At 42.4% G+C, this 17,663-nt stretch overlaps 1 protein-coding gene across 1 annotated transcript in view; it reads left to right on the forward strand.

The window, feature by feature from the left end:
- The first annotated feature begins 4,208 nt into the window (after positions 1–4,208).
- Mindy4b (MINDY family member 4B) overlaps positions 4,209–17,663 on the forward strand; it is a 32,324-nt gene continuing 18,869 nt past the window's right edge. Inside the window, exons 1-7 of the mRNA XM_052178728.1 lie at positions 4,209–4,315; positions 4,551–4,584; positions 6,177–6,344; positions 13,687–13,806; positions 14,494–14,585; positions 16,449–16,614; positions 17,250–17,315. Of these exons, the coding sequence (XP_052034688.1) occupies positions 4,209–4,315; positions 4,551–4,584; positions 6,177–6,344; positions 13,687–13,806; positions 14,494–14,585; positions 16,449–16,614; positions 17,250–17,315 (753 nt within the window). The remainder of the gene's footprint in view (positions 4,316–4,550; positions 4,585–6,176; positions 6,345–13,686; positions 13,807–14,493; positions 14,586–16,448; positions 16,615–17,249; positions 17,316–17,663) is intronic.

The following is a 17,663-nucleotide window of genomic DNA, read 5'->3' on the forward strand; positions in this document are numbered from 1 at the left end:
AAAGTTCTCTTTCTTTGTTGGGTCTTTATATGGTTTAGGTATCAGAGTAATTGTGGCTTCATAAAATGAATTGTGTAGTGTTCCATCTGTTTCTATTTTGTGGAATAGTTTGAAGAGTTAGGTCTTCCTTGAAGGTCTGATAGATTTCTGCATTGAACCCATCTGGTCCTGGGCCTTTTGTGGTTGGGAGACTATTAATGACTACTACTATTTCTTTAGGGGTTATGGGATTGTTTAGATCATTTATCTGATCCTGATTTAATTTTGGTACCTGGTATCTGTCTCTAAAATTGTCCATTTCATCTAGATTTTCCACTTTTGTTGAGTATAGGCTTTTGTAGTAGGATCTGGTGATTTTTTTTTAATTTCCTCAGTATCTGTTGTTGTGCTTCCCTTTTCATTTCTGATTTTGTTAATTTGGATACTGTCTCTGTCCCCCTCTGGTTAGTTTGGTGAAGGGTTTATCTATCTTGTTTTTTTCAAAGAAACAGCTCCTGGTTTGGTTGATTCTTTGTATAGTTCTTTTTGTTTCTACTTGGTTGATTTCAACCCTGAGTTTGATGATTTCCTGCTGTCTACTCCTCTTGGGTGTATTTGCTCCTTTTTGTTCCAGAGCCTTCAGTTGTGCTGTTAAGCTGTTAGTGTATGCTCTTTCCAGTTTCTTTTTGGAGGCACCCAGAGCTATGAGTTTTCCTCTTAGCACTGCTTTCAGTGTGTCCCATAAGTTTGGGTATGTTGTTCCTTCGTTTTCATTAAATTCTAAAAAAGTCTTAAATTTCTTTATTTATTTCTTCCTCGACCAAGTTATCTTTGAGTAGACTCTTGTTCAGTTTCCATGTGTATGTGGAATTTCTGTTGTTTTTGCTGTTATTGAAGACCATCATTAGTCTGTGGTGATCTGATAGGGTACGTGAAATTATCTCAGTCTTCTTATATCTGCTGAGGTCTGTTTTGTGACCGAGTATATGGTCAATTTTGGAAAAGGTACCATGAGGTGCTGAGAAGAGGGTATATTGTTTTGTTTTAGGATAAAATAGTCTATAGATATCTGTTAAATCCATTTGGTTCATAACTTCTGTTAGTTTCACTGTTTCTCTGTTTAGTTTGTCTTTCCCTGATCTGTCCATTGATGAGAGTGAGGTGTTGAAGTCTCCCACTATTATTGTGAGGGTGCAATGTAAGCTTTGAGCTTTATTAAAGTTTCTTTTATAAATGTTTGGTGACCTTGTATTTGGAAAAATATGTGTTCAGAATTGAGAGTTCATCTTGGTAGATTTTTCCTTTGATGAGTATGAAGTGTCCTTCCTTATCTTTTTTGATTACTTTAGGTTGAAAGTTGATTTTATTCGATATTAGGATGGCTACACCAGCTTGTTTCTTGGGAACATTAGCTTGGAAAATTGCTTTCCAGACTTTTACTCTGAGGTAGTGTCTGTCTTTGTGCCTGAGGTGAGTTTCCTGTATGCAACAAAATGTTGGGTCCTGCTTATGAATCTATTCTGTTAGTCTATGTCTTTTTATTGGAGAATTGAGTTCATTGATATTAAGAGATATTAAGGAGAAATGATTGTTGCTTCCTGTTATTTTTGTTATTAGAGGTAGAGTTATGTTTGTGTGTCCCGTTTCTTTTTGATTTGTTAAAAAGAAGATTAATTTCTTGCTTTTTCTAGTGTGTAGTTTCCCTCCTTTTGTTGGTGTTTTCCATTCATTATCTTTTGAAGGGCTGGAAAGATACTGTGTAAATTTGTTTTTGTCATGGAATACCTTGGTTTCTCCATCTATGGTAACTGATAATTTTGCTGGGTATAGTAGCCTGGGTTGGCATTTGTGTTCCCTTAGGGTGTGTATGACATCTGCCCAGGAACTTCTGGCTTTCATAGTCTCTGGCGAGAAGTCTGGTGAAATTCTGATAGGTCTGCCTGTTACTTGATCTTTTTCCCTTACTGCTTTTAATATTCTTTCTTCCTTTGGTACATTTTGGTGTTTTAATTATTATGTGACGGGAGGAATTTTTTTCTGGTCCAAACTATTTGTGGCTTCCTGTATGTTCATGGGCATCTCTTTCTTTAGGTTAGGGAAGTTTTCTCCTATAATTTTGTGAAAGACATTTACTGGCCCTTTAAGTTGGAAATCTTCACTCTCTTCTATACCTATCTATAATCCTTAGGTTTGGTCTTCTCATTTTGTCCTGGATTTCCTGTATGTTTTGGGTTAGGTGCTTTTTTGCATTTTTCATTTTCTTTGACTGTTCTTTCAGTGCTTTCTATGGTATCTTCTGCATCTGAGATTCTCTCTTCTATCTCTTGTATTTTGTTGTTGATACTTGTATCCATGACTCCTGACTTCTTTCCTAGGTTTTCTATGTCCAGAGTTTTTTCCCTTTGTGATTTCTTTATTGTTTCTACCTCCATTTTTAGATCCTGAATGGTTTTGCTCAATTCCTACACCTGCTTTGTTGTGCTTTCCTATAGTTCTTTAAGGGCTTCTACCTGTTTTTTTTTAAAGGAGTTATTTATGCCCTTCTTGAAGCCCTCTTCAGCATCATGAGCTGTGATTTTAAATCCAATTCTTGTTTTTCCGGTGTGTTGGGGTATCCAGGACTTACTGTTGTAGGAAAACTGAGTTCGGATGGTGCCATGTTGCCTTGATTTCTGTTGGTAACATTCCTACATTTGCCTTTTGCCATCTGGTTGTCTCTGGTGTTAGTTGGTCCTGCTGTTTCTGACTGGCACTAATCCCTCTTGTGGACCTGCAAGCCTGTCTCAGTACACCTGTGTGACTGGATCTCCCCTGTCACAGAGTGCTGTGGTGCTGCCCAGCTCCTGGGTACAGGTAGAGCCTGGACTGACTCTGTTCCAGCTGCTCTGCCACTCCTATGATCCCTGCACTCCTGTGTGTACCCACTTGAGAGAAAATGGCAACCACCTTAGCTGTTTTTTAAGTCTTTGAATAATTTAAATGTCAGATCTAGAATTTATTCTTTATGCAATTTTCAAAATAGGAATTTTGAAAGTATTTCTCATTATTATATTAGTTTTGAACAAGAATTATGTAATTTCTTCTTTTTTCCCCTTGTAGTAGAAGTACCTAATAAATATTAAACACTGACATCACCATTACAATTGTAAAATTATAAAGAAGAAAACAGAAAAGACTTTTATTTTGGGAGAATAAAATTTATAGTTAAAAAGAAACAATTTTAAGGAAAGGATTAATTTATACCTCTTAGGTTTATAACAGAAATCTAAATCTGCAGACATTCACGGGACATGTGAATATGAAGTGGTTAGCATCACCCTAAATTAAAGAATCAGTGGTAGAATGTTCCTAGGTTGTACTGTGGAAGTCTAGAACTGCCTGTGCTTGTAGTGCCTTTCTATGTCCAAGGCTATGTATGCATCCATCCTCCACCCCTGACCACTTTGGTTACAATAAAACTAAGGTATGTCTTTGCATGCTTGGGATTTCATGGGACTGATGTCCAGAAATGTCTTCAGTGAAAATGATGTCCTAAAAAGGGTCCATTTTAACACTCAGTAGTCAGAAAAAAGATAAAACATTTGCTGATAACCCATCTGTTGTCTTTGCAGCAACAGCCAAAGTGATGTGAAAATCTGCAGGGCCACAAGCACTGGTATTTTTTAGTATGCCAATTACAACACATTCAGCCAACAGGGAGGGATGCTACTCTTTAGAATTCTCCTTGAAACAAATAAGAGTAGTCCTTCTGCATCTGCTCCAGATTTCTCTGCAGTAAAGTCAATGTCAGAAATCTGTTTATCTTCCTTTGCTTCCACAAACATTTGTTTATGTGGTCAGGATGGTTTCAGCCCCAGGAGCAGTATACTTGGGCTCCACAAACAATTTCCAGGAAATACCCTAGCTTAAGGAGCAACCACATTACACCTGCACAGTATTTCATCAATTACGTTCTCTCCAATGATTCGATACCAGTAATTGAAATTCTTTTGTTTGTAAATCTATCTTGGATTAAATATTCATGGAACCTATGCAGTGGACCAAAAAAAAATATACTCTATCTCTAATGAAAGTTTAATGGAATCTGCTCAGAGCATCAACGGTGTGGCCTGATCTCTGGGCTCCTGGGGGCTACCATCAGCCTGTACTCCAGGAAGCTCTCTTCCCCACACCCAGGTGGCGTCTCCCATCTGAACAGCCTCTTTCTTCCAAGTCCTCGAATTATCTAAATGGATCCAGAGATCTCAGTCCAGGAGCAAAATCCTTTAGAGCTGGATTTAAATGAAATTACTAAGAAGCTTTTATTTCTTGACCAATGGAGGGGAGTCTTCAGGTAAGAATCACAGGTAAGATGTCATTGTCACAATTCTCTGACACAGGGATTATCGGTGTTTAAGTAATCAACTTTTATGCTTGCCTCGTGATAAGTTTCTATTATAGGCTTACATTTAAAATGCTTCCCACATATCTATTTATTGACAGAGACTTCCCTAGCAAGGCAGGGTCTGAGGAGGTGTGCAGATATGAGGTTTAAGCAGACTGAGTAATTGACTTAATATTTTCTCTTTCACTTATAGGTTGGGAAGCAGTCACACAACTCCTCAGGTAATTACTTTCTCAAAGTCAAAAATGGAGGGGGGGGGGCTCGTGGCTCAGGTAATTACTTTCTCTCTAGTTGCTTCTTTGAACAATCACGTTAAACAGCACAATTTGCATTTATTCGATGCACATAATGTCATGAAGGTACTGGCATTTATTAGGTGAAAATGTAAAGCTAGAAAACCCATGGAAGATTTTTATTTCTCATTAATTTCTTTTACTGCTTTTAAGAGCTACTTTTCACCATTGAGCATGCTGCATTGCTATTGTTTTAGAAAAAAAAGTGATATTCTAATAGAAAACTCCTACACTTGTAACACAAAAGTTTGGGGTGACAACTTAATGTGGTCCCTAAAGAAAAGTAGCTTTGAAAATAGTTAGCTTTATAGGCTTCTGAAATTTTGTTTGCCCTTACTGTTTTTAAATAAGGGAAATAAAATTATATTCAGGTGCTGAAAGGGCACTTTCCACTCTCTCATACAATGTAAAATGGAAGATGCTTGTAATCCAAATAGCCTGAAAACGTAAGAAGGTAATGACTAGAACCAACGCAGCACTAAACGTTAAGATATTTCCTGGCACTAATATGTGATCAAGCGACTGAATTGTTAATATTAACTACAGTGCTAAGCACCTTTCTCCCAGTAATGTGTGAGCGAAAGCCTATTTTTTTTTAAACACTCTCTTAGCCACAGTCTAAATTAGGATCAGGGAGATAATGTTTCTAGTTTAGTTGTATAAATATTAAATTTTGATAGTTACCTCAGGGGAGATAGACCACTCAAAAGATAAGACAGTTTTTGAAAGGAAGAAGTAAATAAATGTCAAGTTCTGGTTTCACACAGGATGGGTACTATCCTATTAGCCCACTAGTGTAAATGTGGATTTTTTTTTTCTATTTGGGTTAGAAAATTCATCTCCTCTCATCTGCAGTCTGTGGCTCAGATGCTGCGTTCACGAGATAAGAAAGCATCCCCACCTCCAGGAATACAGAAAAACTAAGAAGGCGGCCTCCTTCCTGGTCTAGCTGCCCCCGGGGAAGCTGTTTTCATAATACTGTATAGGAATGAGTACATGGAAAGAGTTGATATTAACTAACACACAAAGGCCAGCACATCAGTAAAGAAATGTAAAAATAGATTTTCTTTTGTAAAAGGTGAGATGAGTGTCCTATGTTTCACACTCCCTTGAGGGGAAATATGAATCAGAAAGAATTAATGGGGGTGACCCGATTCTTTGAGGGTCTGGCTTATAAGATAACAAAGACTACCTGGCCAAGAAATGACTCACTCGACACTTACAAAATGCCATCCCAAAATAAGACATGGTGGTGTTTACATTTTATGTTTCTCTAAACATAATTTCAAGTCAAGGTCTTGATATCGTTAGTTATGTTTCCACAGTTACATCTCATCTTCCCAGTCCCCTAAAATTTACGAAACGTCCCTTTGACCCAGACATGTGGGCCTTTTCAGCTCTTTTACTGTCATTTACCACAGTTTTAGACATCTTTAAAAATGACACGTTTTCTGAACACTGAAGACTTTAAGCGAGGTCTTCACCAGCTGTTGCTTTACTTGGGCATGACATTCATGCAGAATCACGTTGGCAGCCATCTATCCGTTGAGGAAACTGGAGACGGATCTGGAGTGCTTCAGTCCCAAGGACGGAGACAGTTGCCATCCAGTCGTGTCTGTTCTGTTCCGAGAGTCCCCACCATCTCTTCAAAACTGCACGGTTTTCCTATCTCCCCGGCAATGGCCGCAGTAAGTACAACGTGTCAATTAAACATGAAGTGAAATGCTATCATCCCCTAGACAGCCAGACTGGGGAATCTGATCCCCTGTCCTGTGACGGTGTCGCCGAACACGAGACTCCAGATGGCTGTTGGGGGTGAAAGGAGTAAATAATTAAAATGACTTCTGCATGGCACCTGCGAAGGACACTGGTGCTCAGTGCCTTTTCCTCACAGACTCTATGTCTCCTTCATCCTGACAGTTCTGTTTGAGAGAGGGCAGGAGACATTCTAATGGTCTGTATTTAGCATACCCTAGGACACACCCACTAGATAGCAGATGGGTGAGTGCTACAAATGTGTTAAAAAACAATGTAGGTAAAAGAGGGCCCTGCTCAGGAGTGGACAGGAAGGAGAGAGAGTGAGAAGTTTGCTAGACCCAGCTTTAGTATGTGTAGACATAAAAAGAACTTGACAAACCAGGTGTGATGGCACACATATTTAAAACCAGCACTTAGGAGGCAGAGGCAGGAGGATTCCTGTGAGTCTGAGGCCAGGGTGAGCTCAGGACAGCCTGCACAATGGAGAGGGTGCCTGTCACAAAAGAAACAAACATGAAAACAAAAACAAAAAAAATTGACATTTGAGGCTCTAAGGTGATATGGAAGCTTCTAGTCTCAGAGACCATTTATTAAGTTCAAGTCGTGACCCTGGTGAGAGTGAGGGTTAGATCAGAAACCTTCCACAGAATGACAACACAGTCACCCCACTGGGCCAAACAAGCCAGGATTGGAGGCAAGAACACTAGGCTGTCCTCCAACAGTGTCCTCTAAACCATGTGACACTCGGGCCTCCAACACGATGCCTCCCACTCTCCATCCTCCAAAATGTCTGTGCCACATTCTAGAACCTCAAGGCTTAAGGGTGAGAGTTAGCAGTTCCTTCAAAGACGCGTGCACCTGAACACGTCTTTTGTGTGCAAAGACAATCAAAAACAGCACATGTGTCTTGGCAAAGACTAGCAGCATCTTCTGTGTGGCCAGACCCACCACATACATGAAGTTGCACATGTCCTCTCCAGGTCCCACTTGAGAGCAACGAGCAGAAACTAAAACCTCATCTGGGAATGCTACATAGAACGGTCGTTGAATCGTTGATCGTTCGTATAAAGCCTTCGCTGGGCTTCTTGGCCTAGAGGCTGGGTGTGCTTTCTCTCAAGCAGATCTGTCTTCCCCACAGCTTTTCCTTCTCTCCCTGGATCACAGTACAACAGGAGGGTAGCAATGTTCTCAGAGGGCCCAAGGTGCTCGCTGACAGGGGTGAAGCTGGAAACGGAGCCTCGAATTTGCACCTTACATCTCCAGTCAGCCGTTCCTCTAAGCAGTTCCCAGTGTGCAATCCTGGGAGTCCTATAGGCCTCAGAGGTTATGTAGCCTATACTTAGCTAGAAGTTACAGCTTCTAGAACAGCAAATACAGGCTGTTCAGAAGTTACAGCAAATACAGGCTGTGTGTTACTAGTCCAAAACCCAAAGTGCTCCAAAGTCCAAAACTTTTTTGAATTTTGAAATGGCAAGAAGAAAGTTCCTGGCCTCTTGTTGCAGTCAAAAAGTAGGCACATAAAACATCATACCAACTACCTTTGTTCCTTTGTGTATCTGGCCTAACATTTCTATAAACTGTAACTACCTTCATATTCATAATCGAGTCCTGTCCCAAGATATCTTAGCACATACACACAGAGACACACATACACACACATGCACACACACATACACACATGTGTGTAACACATAATATTCCAAATTCTGAAACCTTTGACATCCCAAGCATTCTGGATGCAGGTCAATCAGTTTCTATGTGCATTTTACTTGATAAGATAATGTTCTTACATCTGTAAGAAATGTCTATGTGTATTAGCATTTTTAAATGTGTATGTCTGAAAGACAGACCACCTTTTGTGTGAAAAAGAGAGGAAATTGTGATTCTATATTGATATTTGCCTGCAAATAAGGAGGTAAATTCCACAAGGCTTCCTAGGCCACACAGGGGTGGGGGATGAGCTGGGAGACTAATGGGAGAAAGCCTTTTTACATTTTGTACTCTGGCTTTTGAGCCACACAATGTACTGTCTATTTTTAAAAATACACACAAATTTTAAAAATAAAGATGCACTCACAGATGTTTGAGAGCCTGGCGTTGTGGAGGCAGGAGAGTACTCATCTGAAAGCTCTTCTAACCAGCAATCACAAGCAGAGGCCAGAGGAGCTCTTCCCTGCCTTCCCAGAGGCGGTGCTCTCCCTTGGGAAAAGGGTCAGACCTTGAAAACAAAAGATTCAGACCAGAGCGGTGGAAACAGAGTTGATGGAGTGTTAAGGAAGTCCCAGAAGTAGGGAGAATTGATTTTTCTTAAAAAAAAATGAATTTGGACTTATTCCCATTATGTGGCCCAGATGCTAGTGTATCCCAGAATAACAGCAGCATTCATTAACCACGCCTTGGGACTTCACCATGGGGCCTTGGGATTCCGACTACGCCTGTCCTAGGGAGGAGTCTTGGAAGCTTGACCAGTTCTAATCAGCATTTCGACAGTGCAGCCACCTGGCCAATTGTCAGAGCCTCTAACTCAAAGCCCTCACTGAGTGTCTTGTGAGCCTCTGCACTCTTGATTCATGATGCCTTCTGACAGGGCACAGGTTGTCTCTTTGCTGGGAATCCCCTCAGGAAATGGGGGTCGGTACAGCAACCCTCCCACTGGCTCTCTCCCCATCTCTCCTGTTTCTTACCTGACTGACTTCTATGACAGGCTTGGTGGATGGAATGAGCTAAGAGCCCTCGACGAAGAAAAAGGGACAGAGTATGACCACGAGGCTCTTTGCCAGTCCTGTCAATAGCCTTCCATCCCTTCAGTCCCTGATCCCCATCTGCATCTACTTCTAGACCCTTCTCCCACACCCAGTCTGGAGCACATTCTGATGACCCCTTAGTAGCAACCAATGAACAGACTCTGATATAGCTGTAAAACTCCCGAGAAATATAAAAGTGATAGTAAGACAAACGTGGACCCTGCTGTAGGGATAGTATGCATGCTTTTTTGGTGTAAGGAGGCAGAGTCTAGTGTGCCAACATGTGGTTCAGTTCCTCGACAGGCTTCAGTGGGAGTTATTAATTCTCTACCTCTGCACATCACTCTGAGGCATCTTAGGACCCGGTAGTGAGATCTGTTATGAACCTGTTTTCTTCCCATGAACTTGAACTGTTGGGTTTCTATATTCCCCTATTCATAGGGGAAACTTTACCCTGGTTACTGCAGGGTTAGAGCATTGGGGATCCCTAAGATGAGACTGATGGGAAGGAAAAAAAGTCATGAAGGGGTGAGGATGTTCCTTTTCCTAGCTTAAGACCTACCGCCTCCCATCTGGAGGTCATAAATTCCGACTCCTTGCTTGTGTCGTCTTAGGGGTAGTCCACCAGAGATGACCATTCAGACACAGTTTAGAGTCAACTGAAAGTCTTATTTCAGTCAGCTGGGGCCACACCCAGGTACCTGGGGATCTAGGCGTGGCCTCAGGTATCCAGAGCACAGGGTTTTGAAGGCAAGTCCCACATCCTGGGGTCTTGTTTAGAAGCTTCAGGAGTTGGGTAGGAAGCTTCACAAAAGCAAGCAGTTTGTCAGGAGCTAACAGCGGGTTAGGAGGTTCCGTACAAACAGGCTAAGATATGTTAATTCCACATCCTGACCTTTGGATTTTAGAATAGAGTTGGCTAATTCTCCATCAAGATCAGATTCTAGTTAAACCTGAAACAGCCTCAGCAAGAGTATAAAATGGAGAAAATTTTTGCATCGTCTTGCCCTGTCACAGTCGCTTGCCCACATGTTTGTAAATAGTCTTGTCTTTATAACAAATCTCCTCTCTCTTGGCTCCATGTTCCATACTGCCGACAATGATTGTGACAATGGCAGTGATCATCATTCACACAGGTGCCACACACACATATTCAAACACGTAAAGGAGATCAAACATGATGAAAGAGTATGACTGAGCACTTGTTTGAATGTATATGTTACAGATACTAGAAAACTAGCAACTGAATATAGACATACTATTGCTATGCTTGGCCCAGGGAGTGGCACTATTAGGAGGTATGGCCTTGTTGGAGGATGTGTATCACCGTGGGGGTGGGCTTTGAGACCCTCCTCCTAGCTGTCTGAAAGCAATCTGCTCCTGGCTTCCTTTCAATGAAGATGTAGAACTCTCAGCTCCTCCAGTACCATGAATGCCTGGATGCTGCCATAATCCTGCCTTGAGGATAATAGACTGGACTTCTGAACCTATAAGCCAGACCCAACTAAATGTTGTCTTTGTAAGAGTTGTCTTGGTCATGGTGCCTGTTCACAGCAAGAGAAACCCTAACTAAAACAACTATAAACTGGGCCTTATTGGGTTAAATAATAATAGCCATTGAAATCGTCTTTTATAGATGTATGCATCTAGTTCCAAGGCATCACAACACAGAGATATCATTAAGTAGAATGTAAATTATATCTGACATGAAAATTAGCATTATGAACGTAAGATCGGCCATCTTGGTTACCCTGCTGGAGGCCTCCAGCTCTCTGCTCCAGAGTTCCTCAGAGATACAAGTGGAGGGTGAGGCCAAGTTGAGGAGTTGAGGGTGGCAATAGCAACAGCAACAGGAAGTCTGCTTGGGCTTGCAGGTTTTAAGTTGAATTTGAGCCCTAAGCCTTCTTAGTTTTAATTTTTTGTGTTCACACGTGGCTATTCCTTCCCCTTTCTTGTTGATCTCTGGTATTGTCCCCTCTGTGTTGGGACTTTCTCCCACACAACATAGACAATTGCACACTGACAGGCAAGGATGGTGACATTCTGCATTTACCCAGCACTCATGATTCCCAAAGCCCCTTTCTGTTCTTCTTCATCATCAACAGCAGACATGATATGGGATGAGAACAGCTGTCCCACTTATTGGTATGGAGATAAAAATGGTTCCATGGTCAGTAAGGTCAGAGTTAGTTGGAGCTTCTCAGGCCTTGGTTTGGAAGCTGTTAATTTCACAGGTTCAAGGAGAATTATAACCCAAATCATGACCAGATTAATTAAAGAAAGCAGTTAGTTAAAGCAAGCCTTTAAAATTCATGTGCTCAGGCTGCCTCTCCATAACTCAGGCAGGGTTCAAGAGATCAGCATTGAACATAGATAAGATGAGGGCTTTTATAGTCCAGGCATTCCAAACGGTGGATTTGGCAGACAAGTATGTGGAGTTGCAGAAGGAGAACATAAGGATAACAAGTTGGTCATAACTATCTTCTGATACACAAAGACATGGTTGCAAGGTGGTCATAACAACAGGCTGTCATAAAAACCTTTTGAAGCAAAAACATGATTGCCACTCCTGGATCAGGTAGTAAAGAACCACTTGGAGCTAAGGTTACAGGTGGGACACAGCTCAATCTTTGAGAAAGAGAGGTTTAACCATTAACAGCAACTGACCTAGCTTGTCATTACTAGAGGCTGACATTTAAGCCTAACTCGGGGGCAGGATAATCCAAGTCTCTCTTCTGGGCTATTCAAACTCGGTGGCAGGGAAAATGCTTCTCATTAGTTTGCCATGCTTCTCCTGCATACACTATGGGCCCCTGGCCTCGTTGCCACAGTGCACCTCTGTGTTTCATCTCCAGGCTCTGGGCATGCTTGCTGCTTTTCCTTGTCATGCCCTTGCACCGAGACCCAGCTTAGAGTTTTCTGACTACTCAACTCTGACTGCCAAGGAAATGCGCACACTTCTAGTCTTTATGAAGATTAACTTTTCTGGAAGGTGGACACACAGATGGAAGGAAAACAACTCCCACTGTGAAAATAGGAGTGGCATGGGGAGAAGCATGTTAGGTCCTCCTAAATCTCCTTCTGCAACCCCAAGGGACCTACTCTGTGCAAAGCCAGGAAAGGGTATCATGGCTCTAGACCAGCTGAGCTCTAGAGCCTGATACCGTTCTGTAACTGACTCCAAGCATCTCTGCATGATGTTTAAAGCTCTCTGGGATCAGGCCACAGTTTTTCCATTTCCAGTGTCTACCCTGTGTGCCACCTTTTACCCTCCTCCCCAGTTTCTCACTGGTCCATCTCAGGACACCCTTGACATGAGGCTGACTTCCTCTCTGCTCAGACTCTGTCCCAGAATGTGGGTGAGTACCTCTGCTCCTAGTGATGTGACATTAAACAACATACTATAGCGCTATTACCTTGGAGGAAGTTGTCCCCTCTCCACCCTGGCAGGCCAGGGGAATAGGCTGCCAAGGGACTGACTGCACACAGCCATTCTTCTTCAAACCCTTACACCTCTGTACTTAATGATGAAAAGCCGGACACAGCAGCAGTCTCTAGTTATATTCCTTAACACTGTTCAACTTCTGTTTTACTTCTCTGATGACACAGGACAAGTAATTTTGCTTTTTATTGGCAGAAGTGTATAACATGCCCTATTAATACAAAGTATTTATTAAATTACAAAAAGTAGCCAATCTAATGAAAATATTAATTGAACAGTGATTTTTTTTACACAAAACAAAGGAAAATATAAAGATGGAAATTATAGACTCAAAATGGAGGACATATTAGAAGAAAGGGGTGTAGCAACCCATTGTTTCTGCTAGCTTGGTGACTACAAGTGCCTCCCCTCTCTTCCCTCAATCTCACAATCTAGATAAAAGGAGGACAGGAAGCATCTTAGCTTCTTTTATTACGTTTGGCTCATAATGTTAGAGAATTTCATTCTATCTTGGTAGGAACATCATGACAGGGCAACACAGTCAAGAAGCAAGGACCATGATAAAATGCCCTGACAGAAACAGCTCAAGGAGAAAGTGCCTCATAAAATTCAGTGTGCTCAGAAGAATCCAGAAAAACATCCAAGATTCTTGGTGAATATCACTGAATCACTTACTATTGTACCAAGAACAGAATTAGGGAGTCCTGACTGTTTAATCTCCTCCCTTAGATCAAGAGAGAAAAATCTCAAAGATTGGAGAAATAGGCATCACAAAGTCTTGATTTTGGGGCAAGAGGCATAAGATCAGAGCAGTGGCATGAACTGGAACTGGTTGACAGTGGAAACGAGACACAGAGCCAACAAGGCACACTGAATTCTCAGAGCGGTGTCCTAAGAGAACCTGATGTGAGATTTTTGCCTAGGGCTTTATGCAATGAGATCTGGAAGTCAAGTCTGAGGCAAATCTAAACATGGATGAGGACAAAGCTGGATGCTTTCACCAAGAGGGGCATGTCCAGGAGGTACTGTCTCTGACTGAGTCCTTTACGTCACCGTGCTTTTCACCCCCCCACCCCTTTTTTTTAGATGTTGCAAAGAAGCCTCTTTGGAAATCTGAACCAAGTCCTCGGTGGTGACTGGAGAAAGGCACATTTCAAGTTCCACGATCCCTTCTCTGATCTGGCTTTTGCTTTACAAGTCGAAAAGGTGACTGTAGTTGAATCATTTCCAGTTCCTCATCCTATGCTCATCTGTGTATCCTGATGGATGTATGTATCAATCAAATGTAGAGATGAACATGTAGATATAAATGATAAAAGACTTTGTAAAGTTACCAAATATTACTTAATCTCCAACAAAGTCTACATGCCTTACTCCTCCAACCCATTTTAGCTCTTGTTGTACGGTTTCTCTACAAGCTTCAAGCCCCCATAACGATTCCCAAGGCAGAAGGAAATCTATACCCTCTTTTTTAGCTTGCTTAGAATATCAATAATCCAGGTGAGAAGTCACTAGTCACACCTAAGTTTCAGGAGCTAGCCAACTGGATTCCATCTCCTTCCAGTGTAAAACTGCAGTATGAAGCAGGGCACAGTGGTGGTGGAGGGGGAGGACCTTCACTTCCCAGGCACCAGGCTGAGAGCACCACAGAAAGTTGTCAATATGGAGTCTAGCTTGGTGAAGGCACCCAGCCACAGCCCTCAGAGGTGACACAGAAGAGTAGGGTCCCTTTGTTAAGCCCCAGGAGACATCAGGAAGGGAAGGCTATGAGACAACATGAACAACAGCATCCAGTTCCAAGATCTATTCCCAGTACTGCTGCCCTGAGGTTCCTCCACTGGAATGTAAAGCCCAGCTCCAGCCTTCCTGCCCCACTGTTCTTCTCCCACTCAGGGAGGTGCCCAGAGCATCCAGATGGCCGTACAAGGATCTATCATCAAATACTTACTGTTTACAAGAGAGAGGAAGGACTGCAGCCTTCGCAGGTAAGAGGGCTGTGCTTGGCACTTAAAAGAGTGGCCTAAGGACCTAGAATCTTTATATGCTAATCAGTCTCAATGAAATTCTCAGGTTGCTTCAGGAAGGATTTTTGCCCCTTAAGACAGAAATGGCTCTGGTTCTCCCAGAGGTTGGGTTACACTGGGGAGGGCTCTCCTGATGTTGAATTCAATGTTCACCCGTAGACTGAGCTTGGCAGAGTCCATGTTCCCCTGCAGACCACCTACCGAGTCAAGTGGGAACAACAGGTTCCAGGCATGCTCATTTCTCCACATTATATAGGAAGGTCCAACCTAATATCATAAGGACACAAGCAGTGATAAAAAAAAATCTGTGCTGATGTAGGACAATGTATTATACTTATGTTTCTGTTAAAGAACCCGCTTAAACATTATTTAATTTATGCTGAGAATTTAACAAACCTCTCTCGTGATCCCTACACCTAAAGGAATAAAATAAAAATCAGCAAAAGACATATAGCTCCAGCAAGGTAAGCTATCACCCTAACATGAGTTAACCGTATAATATAGTCTGTGATCTTGACTAGTTACGTTCAGCAGAAGAAGAGCCCAGGGTGTAAATTCCTTATGCAAGTGATTTATTACGGGAGCGCCCTCGGGCGACATCCGGAAGAAGGTGAGGAAGCAGGAAAATAAAGGAGACGCACATAAGAAGGGTGGTGGTCGCCAGATGTGTCAGGGAGAGTCTAGGGGGAACCAGGGAACATGCCTTGCTCTCCGGTCTGTCCACCGTCGATTAAGAGGCGGGGTTTCTGTACCTCCCACCCCAGCCGGTCATGGGCTATGGGCCATCCAAAGAGAAAATGCATCAGTCTTAGTTATTTATGGGCAAAGTGACTCAGTTCCATTAGAAAATTTGAAAAGCTAGAGTCACAGGGAACAGGACCCAAAGTAGACAGTGGACACACCCTCCACCTGGATACAAGAACAGTGTCTGAAACAAAGGACACATGCACAACACACAGCCTACCACACGGCCTAGCATACGACACTGAATAAATGTAAGTCTCTGCTATGGGATCCCTGCTCCACGTAGCCTTCCTGAACCTTCTCTATTACAACTATCGTTCTGTCGTTCTGTCTGTGCTAGAGTGTCCCACCAAAGTGCTAGACAGATTATACAACAACTGGTAGCCTCTACCAGTGTTTCTTTGCAAAAAGCACATGTCATATTTTGAAAAAAAATAAGCAGAGGGAAGATTGTTCCCACTTTCCAGAGAAGTTGGAGGCCCTCCTGGCACTGGGTTCAGTGTAAAGAGCAGAGACTCTGGACCCAGGTGGCCTGAGTGTGCATCAGAGATCTTCCATTGTAAACACAAGAGTCTAGAGAGATTACTCAGCCTCTCTGTATCTCACTCTCCCCCCCACCTCTAAAATGGGAACAAACCTAGTATTGCCATAGAGCAAGCCTGTGAATTACATAAGGTAAACCTCTTTAAGATGTGACCAGGTGGAAAGGGAGGTGCCTGACCGTGTGAAACATGCAGTGGGTACTTGAGGTTCTATCTGGATGAACATCTGTGAGATCAAACTGCAGGGATTATTTCAGATTGTACTTGAAAAAAAAATGACTGTGTTGTTTGGCAACAAGTTCAGGGTGACCCATTTTGGAGTTCAGAGACAGAGGGCAAGGGTGTGCATAGGACAAGATAGGCTGGTGTTGCTCAGGAAAATAACAGGCGGCTGTGATGACTGTAGTTACAGTCCAAACAGAAAGATCAGACTGTCCTGCAATACCCTCGCACGGCAAGCTGAGAGGGAAGCCAGTAGGCTATCGCCCACACTCATAGAACATCAGAGGTGTTCATTCCCTCACCAACCACATTGCAGCTTATGTAACCTGAGCCAGCGTGAGCAGGAGCAAGCCCTAGCTGTGGTGCTGGCTGGCATCCTGTGGGCTGCAGGAGCAGCTCAGAAAGCCATCGTCTGTTTGGTCACCAAAGACATCCGCAGCACTTCGACTCTTGACTACTCCAGTGACAATTTCATGGAGAGGGTAAGCGCATGAGCTGCAGTCATTGTGGTGGCTGAAGAGACAGTGAAGTTTGAGTGTGCTCATGGTCATGGAAGTTCAGCCTCCACTGATGACCAGAGTTACCTTCTTCAGAGGATGCAACACAAGGGCTGTAAGGGATTGGAGCAGTGAAAAATGGCAAATTTCTCCTCAAGTTCTCTTTAAGCGAGAATATACTGCATTTAGGCTGGGGGGATTTGGGAGGCTTCAGTGTGTTCTGGTGGTAACAGGTGCTGCTAAGCCTTGGGTTTGACCCACCACAAAAAAAAAAAAAAAAAAAAGCAAAAGAAAAAGAAATCCACATCTCAAATTATCATTAACTGTATTTCTCTATCTGTGATCACAAAGACAATTAAACTCCCTCAGGGGGAGATCTGGGTATGGTTTTGTTATTTGAGATATCACAGTGATTTAAAATTGACGGATGTACTAGGGATGCTGTCACCACCCAGTTTTACCAGGTGTGTTTTGTGTGGCCTTGTGCTGGATGTCAGTTTTTAGCCATGTGATTTGGTAATGAAACAAAACCTTCCTTTAGGTAATAACCATGAAATGATCTCTCTTTGAGGTGCCTTTCATCTTCCTTTGCATTTTTATCTTCACTTCCCCATCTATAGCTCCAGCTGTTTGAATTCTCAGAGAAAGAAGCCACTGAGAAATTCGTCTATGATCATTTACAATGTGTAAGTGTCTAAATGTTGGGTAATCCCTTTATGTGGCACTGATCTTACAGAGATCTTCATTCTTTCATAACTCGTATTTCTAATGGTTCTTGTTAAGAAAACCAGGTCATTTTTTGAAGGCTGAGAAAGGGTAGAATAAGAGATGGAAGAGCCTGCCTCTCCCTCCTCACAGCCTAGAAAGAGGCCAGATTACAGACGCCATTCATGAAGGCCTCCTTTTCTTCAGCTAATCAGTCCTGAAGAATAGCACCTTTCAGGCCTTATACCAGGATTTCTTTTGAGGGAAGAAAAATGTTAAAGCAGGCTTACTTCATCTGATGAATAACAAACAGAAATGGAAGGAAACTA

The sequence above is a fragment of the Apodemus sylvaticus genome, chromosome 4, assembly GCF_947179515.1.
Source record: "Apodemus sylvaticus chromosome 4, mApoSyl1.1, whole genome shotgun sequence".
In the NCBI taxonomy this organism is placed as follows: domain Eukaryota; kingdom Metazoa; phylum Chordata; class Mammalia; order Rodentia; family Muridae; genus Apodemus; species Apodemus sylvaticus.